This window comes from Aegilops tauschii, chromosome 4 (assembly GCF_002575655.3).
Source record: "Aegilops tauschii subsp. strangulata cultivar AL8/78 chromosome 4, Aet v6.0, whole genome shotgun sequence".
In the NCBI taxonomy this organism is placed as follows: Eukaryota; Viridiplantae; Streptophyta; class Magnoliopsida; order Poales; family Poaceae; genus Aegilops; species Aegilops tauschii.
In genome coordinates this window covers 114,824,738-114,835,881 of record NC_053038.3, presented here as the reverse complement: position 1 = coordinate 114,835,881, position 11,144 = coordinate 114,824,738, and the positions used below count along the sequence as shown (strand labels likewise).

The 11,144-nt window shown below is 45.4% G+C and overlaps 1 protein-coding gene across 4 annotated transcripts; it reads right to left on the bottom strand.

Moving 5' to 3' along the window:
- Positions 1 to 2,639: 2,639 nt before the first annotated feature.
- On the bottom strand, positions 2,640 to 10,935 carry LOC109784212 (protein ZINC INDUCED FACILITATOR-LIKE 1). Of its 4 annotated transcripts, none has more exons than XM_020342806.4 (17): positions 10,334 to 10,935; positions 7,358 to 7,398; positions 7,109 to 7,169; positions 6,877 to 6,979; positions 6,647 to 6,749; positions 6,522 to 6,575; positions 6,373 to 6,435; positions 6,253 to 6,302; positions 6,107 to 6,182; positions 5,375 to 5,575; positions 4,663 to 4,750; positions 4,129 to 4,214; positions 3,934 to 4,041; positions 3,591 to 3,635; positions 3,418 to 3,506; positions 3,214 to 3,257; positions 2,640 to 3,094 (listed from the first exon to the last, which is right to left on the bottom strand). In XM_020342806.4, exons 1-17 carry the CDS (start codon positions 10,806 to 10,808, stop codon positions 2,991 to 2,993), a joined length of 1,791 nt encoding a protein of 596 aa, XP_020198395.2. In that variant the 5' UTR covers positions 10,809 to 10,935; the 3' UTR covers positions 2,640 to 2,990. The 4 variants fall into 4 exon arrangements, with proteins under 4 accessions (XP_020198395.2, XP_020198398.1, XP_020198396.2 ...); XM_020342809.4 differs by having other exon boundaries at positions 8,555 to 10,573; XM_020342807.3 differs by lacking the exon at positions 3,591 to 3,635 and having other exon boundaries at positions 10,334 to 10,907.
- Positions 10,936 to 11,144: the final 209 nt, after the last annotated feature.

Genomic DNA, 11,144 nt, shown 5'->3' with positions numbered 1-11,144 from the left:
AGCCAACGGAGCAAGCACACCCCTAGCAGCGGCCAGCTCGAACAGACGGTGCAAAAGTTCCATAGCCAGGATAAAGAGCATAGGGGAAACCGGATCACCTTGTCTGAGGCCCTTCTGATAGAATATCGGTTTACCCGGAGTGCCATTCACTAAGATTCTCGTGCTAGAATTGGCAAGCATACCACACACCCAGGCGATCCATCTGTTGCCAAAACCCATTTGCTTGAGGACTTCCAAAAAAAAAAGCACAATCGCCATCACCCTCCACGCCTTCATTTAGCATGACAATTAGCGGTTCATTTGGCCAAAAGTAGATTGGTTTACGCTCTTCTGGTACTGGTAGCATACCACGTACCAAGCGTCCAAGCCCAACGACAAAGTGCATACGTAGTACTCGCTCCGTTCCAAAATGTGAAAAAACGTCTTATATTAGTATGAGACGGAGGGAGTAGGTCGTAATTAGTTTTTTTTTACATCTAGGCCGCGATTAGTTAATTGACATACGTACGTGGAGCTGGCACTAATCACATGGACCAGATTTAAGCCAGTGTTTTATCTTTCTTTTTTTTGCGAGAATAGGAGGTCGCTAGGACAGATGGGCGGCGAAACGTGCGTGCCGTCGTGGCCAATCAATTGGGGTACGTCAGCGCTGATGCATAGGGTCAGAAGCAGACAGAGGTCAAATCAAACTAGTCTGATTTGAGGCGCCGCTGCATTTTCATGCATGTTTTTGTTTTCTCATACTCCGGAGGCAGCGTGAACATTGCCACCCCAAACCATGCATGCATCTACGATCTCCGATCAATACGTATACATAATACTAGTTTACACATAGTACTAGGCTCTTCCCGGGGCCCTCATGCTGGTGTATCCATGTACCGCCGGCCGGCCGGCCGGCAAGAGTAGCTAAGCTAGCTTACCATGCATGCTTAATGGATTAATCCAGACTAGAGTTTCATCGCCTGGTGCGTATGCATGCAGTGCCAACCCTGCTAGCTTAGCTGGATGGCATGGCTGACGTGCCTGCGCATGCGTCGCCCCCCGCCCCCGTCGCCCCCCGCTCGGGCGACACGGGGGGCTCCCCAACCCTAGCCGCCGTCGGGGCCTAGCCCATCTTCTTCCCTTCCTCCCGTCGCCGCCGGCTTGCGTCCGGAGGCCGACGGCGGTGGCGGGGGCTCTTCCTCCCTCCCGCGTCTTAGGGGTGGCGGGGCCCCGACATGCATGGAGGTGTGGCCGATCTACAAGCGGCGGCGATGGCTTCGACGGCGGCGGCGGTCGGCCCTACCTCGGGCCACGGGCGGCTGCTACAGCGGCGGCGGTCGGCCCTGCCTCGGGCCACGGGCGGCTGCTGCGGCGGCTGGCCTGGATCGGGCGGCGGCGCGATGCGGTCTTCAGCGGCATGTCATCTAGCTTTAGATCGGCGACGGCGTCGAGGGCCTGGTGGACTGCTTGGCGGCACCCCTGGCAGATCTGTGCTGGCCGGTGTAGCTAGTGGTGGTGGTCATCTTCTTCGTCGGAGGTGGCCGGCTAGAGGCTTGGTGATTCGATCTCGAGATCCATCATCTAGTCTCGGCTGCGAGTTGGGGAGACATGGTTGCCGGTGAAAACCGAGCCGACGGCAGGCGATGGCGGCGTTCTACGTCGTTACCTTGATGAAGGCATCGTCGTGTAACTACTGTCGACCCACTCGTGCTGCTCCGGGGAAACCCTAGGATCTGGTGTTCCAGATCGGACAATGGCGGCACTGCGGTGTCGTTTCTCTTTTGGGAGCATCGTTTATGGAGCAGCGCTGGAAGTCAGAGGCAGGAGGTGGAGCGGCTTCGTCTTGCACGGAGCTTCGGTGGAGATGTCAAGTCATGCCTGACCGACAGGTGCTACGCTTTGTCATGCCTGGTCGGCAGGTGCTACGCACGACAGATCTTCCAAAGACTTCAAGTTGTGTCGGCTGGTGGTACTTGGCAGCATGGTGCTGAGGTGTATCAGTGGCGACCGCGACGTGCTCAGCTGTTTGCGCACAGGGAGGAGGTGCCGTTGGGCGCCGTGGTGGCGTCGACGATAGCTGGACTGAGCAAGGTTGATGCATCAGTACGGTTCTGAAGATGAAGCGGTGGCAGTTGGCGGCGGCGGCCTCTGAGAGCATGCCGGACTGGTGAGCCCCATGCCCGACAGGCGTCCTGGATGGGACCTCAGGTCTTAGATGTTAGGTTTGGCTGCGATGTCTGTTTGGTATTAGGCCCAGGCTATCTGCGCCCCTTTATCAACTGGATAGGTGTAGCGACAGTTTGTTGCTTAGACGGCGGCTTTAGTCTTATTGTTGTATTACTTTATAAGGTCTTGTGACAATAATTAATAAAGTGGTCGTATGCATCGCCCAGATGCAGAAGCCGGGGGTCATCCTTCTTTTTTAAAAGAAAAAAATCATCGGGTAGCTAGCGGCCAATATGTGCGTAGCTTCAGACTTCAGTAAACTAAACTTCGTACACATATCTATGGCCAACCCCGTGGACACGAAGGTGGCTTTTATTTTCATTTTTGGCACAAGTTTCACTCCGAGCCGCGATGGACCAAAGAAACCAAGCATCTTATCTGAGGACAAATTGGACATACGCCAATACCCCTCAACAGAGGCCGCAAAGACATGACAACAACTATGCCGATGCCATTAATTCCCACCAGATTATTTCTTCCCAGCTAGTACAGGTCTCTTGCATTGTGCACTAGTTTTACAAATGTTGCTACCTAACTAATGGCAAACAACCAACTTAACTGGCCACCACCATCTATATACCAGACAAAACATGTATATATGCACCACCTTCATTCTGAGATGCTGCTACAACATATATGTTACACACAAGTACAGGTAATCACCTCTTATCCTGATGCAAGGCCGCCCTTGAGCCCTTCTCTCCGCCGTGGCGGGGCCGCATGAGTCGTCATCGTCTCATCAATAATCCAAAAAAAATCTACAATAATAACGCACGGGAAGGCTAGTTTCTTTCATACTGCTCTGGCACGGCCAGGAAGGGTCTGAATGTGAGGACAAGTCCAAGGAGCTCGATGATGTTCAGCAGAAAGAACACCATCTGATCACCTGCATCAGTGGAATGTGGAGACCAATTATGCAGCAGTAAGAAACTCACAACATGTCTCAACTAGCTGAGTTGGGACATAAAATAAGGAGTTCCCTCAGAAAAGGATAACAAAGTTTACCTGGAAAGAAGAAAGCGTGCTGGCGTTTCTGCGCCCACGAGAACCTGCATTTGTGAAAAATCGTGTGAACTTCTAAGCTTCAAGAGCATTTCATTTAGATATACTGTAGTTGCCAAAGTAGCTGCGTGAGCTATTAAAGTTTTTTTTTCTTGTAACACATGAAATATTTTTGCAGAAGCTATGAGGAGCGGAGTATATACTTACACAATGCCGGCACCTGCAGGGGCAATTGCCTTGAAAAAGGACATTCCAGTCATGGCTAATCCATTTGCTGCTCCTCTTTGGTTCTGAGGCTGTTAGTACATTACACGCTAATCAGTCAGTTGAGATCTATTATAAAACACATTAACATTGAGATGGACTTATGGGTAATATACCACTGCATTGTTTTGAAGGATGAAAGTGCCTGTGATGATGGTAACCTAATAAAATAGTCATGGAGAACACATAAGATTAACTTTATATATATATATATATATATATATATATATATATATATATATATATATATATTTGAACTTTAGTTACTGCAATAGACAGGTAGTATAAAGATCCAGTTTATCCAAAAAAAAGAAAGAGAAAACTATAACTCCTAAGTGGTGGCAAAACACTACTGCTGATTTTAAAAAGTAACATAGTTGTCATCCATGATTTATGTACTAGGTCAATCTTCAAACTTTAGGTAACAAGGATTCTAAAGTGGGATCAAAGAATACTCACACCAAGATTATTTTTTATGACTGATGCAATATTCAGTACGATTGATAATCCAGGTCCTGAGAGGTATGTCATATAGGGGTAGGCAAAGAGAATAGGTATGCACAGAACCTGCAAGGTCAATCACAATAGTTCAGACATGCAGCCAGAAGGGAATAACTTCAGTAATTAAACAATAGGATAGCAGCTTGCACCCACAGCTGCGATCTGAGAAGATTTGATCGGTCCAAGAACTTTAATGATGGATGGGTACATAAATAGTTGATACACAAGAAGACTGGCACCTGAAATTGAGAAGGTAGAATACTCTGTTGTTATCACAAATACTAGTGTACAAAGTACGAAAGAACTGCAAACAATGGAAGTGGATTAAGGACATAATTGGCAGAGTTTATTCAGCTTCTGGGGTATGTTGGCTATGGCTAACAATTGTTTTCGAGTCACCAAATCCCAACCAGCTCAAGTTAATCAACACATGATATGTGCTTCACAAAGGGAACCAACATCAAAAGTCTGGAATACTGCCTGCCTAGAAAATCTGGCGGCTACTTGAGCTGTTGGCATATTTGGACACAGAGGATTAGGGGTATTCAAACTTGGGTTTTCGAGTCTACAATTTGTGTGTTTACTCAGTTCCTGATTATTTTGTCCCCCCCCCCCCCCCCCCCCCCCCCCCCCGGTTCCCATTAAAAAATAAAATAGCACTGACAAAAAGCACATACAGAAAGGTACCTGTAATTGCAAGTGTTTGACCTACATCTTCAGATGATAAACTCAGTCCACCATACTTCCTGTCACTTTCAGCCCATAGAGAGAACACCTGAAGTTTATTAAAAAAACAAATTAAAGTTTATGTTAAACATGTATTGTATTTTTTTTGACGGGGAAACATGTATTGTATTAGCTACTAGAAATCCATAGAAACTTGTCTGTCACCAAATATATGATAAATACGGCAAATATAAGTCATATGTTAGCACAGCAAGTAGAGCCAATTTATGAATTGGAGCAACTCTCCACAAAGTTTGCTCTAGTGATCGCCTTTACCAGTTGTCCTTATCTAGTCTAAGCTGAACTCCTGATCCAGATCACCATTACTAGTATCAAATATTCTCTACTCTAAGCAGAACTCTTGATTCTATAAAATCTTTTTTTGCGCGACAAATTACTTTTTATGTCAAACAAAATGGTTCTAGAGCTTAGGCAAGTGCTAAAAATTGATATTCACAGTTCTAGAAACTGCCCATACATCGGGCGTACCATAGCGAGCACCTTCCCAGATCAACAGGTCTATTCTGATCTATGAATAAGCGGGTTCACTATTCCTACCATTAATAACTAGTATTTTTCATTTTGCCATTCGTCGCAAGAGTATTTAGGTACAATTAGCCATCCTTTTTTTCTGGAATACTTAACGCCGTAACTACAAATAGAAAATCAATACCTCTGTATAAGCCATATCGTGGAAGGAGAAGACGCAATAAACAATTATAGATGACATCAATGGCCAATTCTTGAATAAGCTCTTCTTGGTATTCGAACTATTACTTTGTCCAACCTCCTCTTTTGGATCAATCAGATGGGCCTCCAAAGCTTCAACACTTTGATTTCCATCATCACTGACTTTATGCTTGTGTAACGTCTCCTGAGATGCATTTAGAGATATTTAATAATAGAAGGAGGAAGAACTAACTCTTCCAACAAAAATATAAACGGTCGATCAACGAGGACAGAATAATTTAAACACAATTCGTTTTCCCACTATTTAATTTTAATTCTTTTTACTCATGCCGCCAGTTGGAAGATAATAAAGTAAAAAAGGCATTTTCTGCTGTGCAAAAAAAAAAAAACTGTATCCAAACTTCCAAAGCATGTGTTTATTTAACTCTGAACAGTATACCTGAGCTATCTAATTTTAAGATCAGTTATACATGAACTTTGAACGGTATGTCTGAAGTAGAATGTTTGGTTCTAAGATTCCACAGAAAAGTTGTGAAGTGCTAAGGTCCAGCCAGGCATATTTATGGATCTAGGAAGCTTCTGTTCATGCCAACGTCATATGGTTCCCAACAGGACACACAAAATAGCAAATTATAGGCAGAAAAATGTAATTATGAACTGGCAATTAGACTGGCTGCATAATCAAGGAAGCTAACACCATTGAAATATCACATACCGGCATCCATATGCAGCTTATCAGAACAATGGCAGCAAAGACTGATGTGCACAAGCATGGTAAGAAGTAGGGGAACCTGGCAAGTTTCCATCAAAGGTAAGTATTATGTAATAGTTATCTAGGATACTCTATTTGGATACACATACCTTCCAAATAATGAGTCAGGTGAAAATATATTTGGGTATTTTTCTGCAGGCTGCCATCGAAGGAACAAGGTTAGCATAGGCCGACTAGCATAAAGTTGTTAAGAGAAATCTCTTTCATACCAGTGCAAGGTAGCCTCCAAGAGCAGGACCAATGATGAGACCTATTCCCCATGCCGTGCTGACCTAAAATCACATGAAAGTGATGTAAAAATTAAAATCACTTAAATAGGAGAAATTAATAGTGCATCGGTAGGCGTGTTTTATCTTACAAGTGATAGTGCTAGAGGTTCATGTTCAGGTCGGCAAACTTCAATAGCATAAGCCTGCAAAAGTCAGGGACAAATTCATCAGGTATACACAATCTAACAAAAATAAGCTTTCAAGTTCGCCATACCTTCATTGGTCCAAGTAAGCCATTTAAAGCGCCAAGGAGAAACCTTGTAGCTATTGCCATCCAATAGGTGACACTAAGCCCAAACAAAGTATTAAATATCACCCTGTGAAATTAACGTGAGTTAAGTTGAGTCACCTGATAAAAAAGAAGAGGTTGAAATACAGTAGTAAGCACAGCCACACTCTAATATGCATGGGTGTTATGTAAAGAAGAGCCAAATTGTTACTAACACAGAGAGAATGCCAAACACAACAACAGGCTTCCTCCCAATACGATCTGCTGCTATTCCCCAAAGAGTTGAAGTCAAACATCTACCAAACATAAAAGAAGCACCTAAAAAATCCAGTAAATACAGAAAAAAATCACATCAGACAATCACAAAGTGTTCACCATTGGTATAAGCATCAAACTCAAAGTACTCAACCATCTCAGTTTCAAATCAAAATTTAATAAGAAACTCACCTACAAACCCAGCATAGAACCCAATATCTTCTGTTCTTTTTGCAACATGCAAGTCTCTTATCTGTAAAGGAGAGGGAGATAATATTTAGACTTATTACCAACAGATACTTCAGTGATAGACGTATGCACAGATATGAACAGATAACTGACGAAGATTGGAATATAAAAAAAACATATATATTTTGTTCATATAAGTATCTAACTACACGTCCTGAATAATTAGAAAAAAAGAGAAACAGATATACATACCATGAAATACAAGAAGGGGAACAGTGACGATATTGGTAAAGCTGGACGGAAAGATCAGATGAAATGTTAGAACAATTTCATTATGAAATGGAAAATGTCCATGAAAAAAGAACAATTTTGCAACGATACGGGGTACATGGCAACATTAATAACAATCTTCGTTCATGTTTTGATAATTTTGTAGATCCAGAAGTGCTGATGTAAATATTTATTAGGTTACAATGGTAACTTGGAGCCACTTCATATTACTCAATTAAATTTGTCCAAACCTTCTCAAAAACAAACTCTAAACACTACTAACTCACATAGGCAAGAGCAGGAGTACTAAAAAAAAAGATTATGCCTGAACTGCTGCTCAATTACAGTGATCTCAAAAGCATGGGTAATTTCAGGTTATGTAAACAATGATTGTTTGACCCAGGAAATTTAGTGATGCAAATTTTCACAAATAAATATCACGTAAACTGAATCTACATAGTCCAGCTTCATACAAGAATCTATTCACTTTCAGCACATGAGTTCAGGTAGCACGAAATGCTAGTAATGAAAAACGCCAAGCAGGGAAACAACTAGCCCATGAGGTCGGGTGCTTTTGTAATCAAACAACAAAATTTGCAGCACAAATAAATTAGCCCATAAGTTCAGGTGGTTTTATGGAGACCGCGGCAGCACAAATAGGAAACAAAACGCGTGTCCACAAGGACTTGAAGCTAGGTGGTGGTATTATACATCCACTTCCCCAACCAAGTGAGCTAGGTTCACTTATTTTGAGTTGAAGCAGTGCTGCTATGACAATAAGAGACATGAAGTGATATGTTGTAATACTGGAACTCGAGTAAGATGATTAGAAAGGAAATGATGCAGAATGGGGGGGGGGGGGGGGGGGGGGGGGGATTCATCCCTCCTCATGCAGCTATTCATGATTACGGATGTGGACATGTGGGGAACAGGTAGGACATCATCGATAAAGCCTTGTGTCTGAAGTGCCACCCGATAGCAATGATCTGAAGGCCTGGGACATGGGTAGCAGTCGGTGCGATATGCAGACCCAAAAAACGATAGGGCCGATTAAATGCTCCTGGTACTACACAACAGTGACCTCATCGAGGGAGAAAATTCCGCTGATTTCATTTTCGTTTGTTTCCAGAAGAAGAATCTGGGTTGAGGTTTGAGGGGCCGAAAGGAGGGCGTACGTACCGGTGGTGAGGCAGATCATCCAGACGTAGGAGAATTCCTTGTAAGGCAGCCCGGTCTGGAGGTCCTTCCTCCGGTCGTGGTCGCAGCCCGGGCAGCCGGGGTGGTGCCGGCGTTCCTCCTCCTTGCTCAGCAGCGGCGAAGTCCCCTCCTCCTCCTCATTGGCCGCCATTGCTTGCAGGCAGGCAGGCAAGCCAATCGAATCGAGTCCTCCCCACCCCTCACAATAGATAGATAGATAGATAAAAGGAGCGGAGGTTGGATTGGGAGGCGAGGCCAATCAGCGCAATGCCGCCGCCTTTCCCCGGCTGGGGGGAGACCCGAATGGAGAAAGGGCAAAGCGAAATCGGGCACGCAGCGGGTGCCGTCCGTGGCGTGGCATTCCCGCTTTAATTTGCTTCCTTGCCACACGCGCGGGCGCGAATAGAAAGCCAAGGAAGGAAGGGTCCAAGCAGCAGGCAGAGGCAGGTCCGTTTCGGCGTCGCATCCTGGCGTCCCCTCCCTGACGTCAGAGATGACGACAAGTGGAGGGAGGGACTAGAATTTAATTTCCGTTGCACAATTATTAAGGGAGGTTGCTTGGGTTTGGATGAAAGAAAAACGAGCTGGAGGGACAAGAGAGACCGGAGAGGATGAGAAATCCAAGTCGTGGAACTCCCTCCCCTCCCCTCCCTTGCCAGCCTCAGAAAATAACAACTCCCCCAAAGAAAAGAAAAGAAAAACGACTCGTGGATCTCGTGGCTCAAGACGTGCACGTCGTCCTCCAGAAACAGCGGATTCAATCAACCGGAAAAATAAATCCTATGCAGTGTCCTGTATCTCACCTTTGATTCTGATTCAAATGATGCTCTCAAGCTTGGAGTACTAGACTAGCTAGTCGGACGGGATCATGTGATGGGGACAGTGTAGACGCGTGCGTGTTTTGTCTACTTGCGCCTTTCTCCACACAGGACAGACAGATCATTAGTACTGCTCCCTCCCTCGTAGTATGAGGGTGACTAGGACTAGTTGATTACCCCATCAAATTATGTATGGTCCTCAACAACAAATGCAACCAAATCATGCATAGCGCCCCTGATACTACATTTCACCCTCTCTTTTTTACTCTTGCCTTCAACGGGGAAAAAAAATGTTACTGTAATTGTTTGGTGGGTAAGCCCTGGCCAGCTAGCCAGAGTCCATTCAATTCCATCCATCGGCTTGTTAGCGGCTGTGTACCTACTTGAATTGACATCCATGATTATAGTAGTCCAACTGAATCTTGTTTACATGGTCCCAGTTTCGTACTGGGGGTGAATTTTTTATCGGTTCAACCAGCAGCCCTGTGTTTCACCCTGATTTCTCTTGGTTAAAACCTTCCAATTCGGTTAATTGTTGGTACATGCGACAACCTGGTTAAAGTATGATACATTCTCTGTCTCCAGTCAACTAGTGAGCTAATCAGCTGTAATTTATCTGTACATCTTAGCTGGGTTGCTAAATTAGAAGCGCACGCACATTATGTTCTGATATTTTTGCTTCCCTAGGCAACTCTGTACTTTCTCTTCTTCTTCTCAGTTGTACGTATTGCATATATATCCTATTTACTGGTTTGTGTTGAATCGTAGACAGTGGATGCAGCCCAGCTAGCGAGCATGCAGAATTAAATCAAATCAAATCAAGCAGGCAACCAAGCGTTGATGCATTTGCGCAACCAATTAATTAATTAACTAGTCCCCCGCAAAAAAAAACTAATCATGGCGGAGATCGGGGATGAAGGGTGGTGGTGTTGGGAGTACTGACCGGTGCAGAGGGTGACGGTCCAGACGTAGATGAAGGTGCCGTAGGGGATGCCCGGGTTCGCCGCCTTCCTCCGGTCCACCGCGCACCCGGGGCAGCCCTCCACGTACAGCACGCCGTCCGCCTTCTTCTCCAGCAGCGGCACCGACGACTCTGCCGCCGCCGCCTCCCGCCCATTGCGGTCTTGCTCCGCCATATTTACGGCTGCGGTCTCTGAACTAGGGAAGGGAGGGAGGGAGGGGTGGGGAAGGGAGGTTGTTGGAGCTAGGCTATATGTAGTGATGCGAGCCCAACAACGATACTGCACGTGCTTGAGATGGGTGAGAATTGATTTCGCTCTGCTTCCGTGGCGATCAAGTTTCAATTGGCCATGCCGATGCCGACCAGATCCGTCACGGCCAAGAGAGAAACAAAATCGGGATCCACCAATGTATAAACCAAACGAAACCAAACATGCCTGCCTGCTGCCTGCCTGCATGCACGCTCAACTGTCTCTCTCTCTCTCTCTCTCTCTCTCTCTCAAAGGAAGAACGCGAAGCAAAACATACACGCAAACCGGTATCATCGTGCATAGCCCACACGCGACTACATAACACACAACGGACACGTAATATACGTCACCTTACATTATATACTACGTACTCTCTGTCGTGGTGAAGCAAACACCTCCGCACCAAACATCATGGAGACTCACTTATTCCACCGTTACAGGAACTAGGGGTATCTCCAACACAGACCTCCAAACCGTTCATATCCGACCACCCGAAATTGCTTCACACACGACGTTCTACACCCGATGCCAACCCGACGTTCA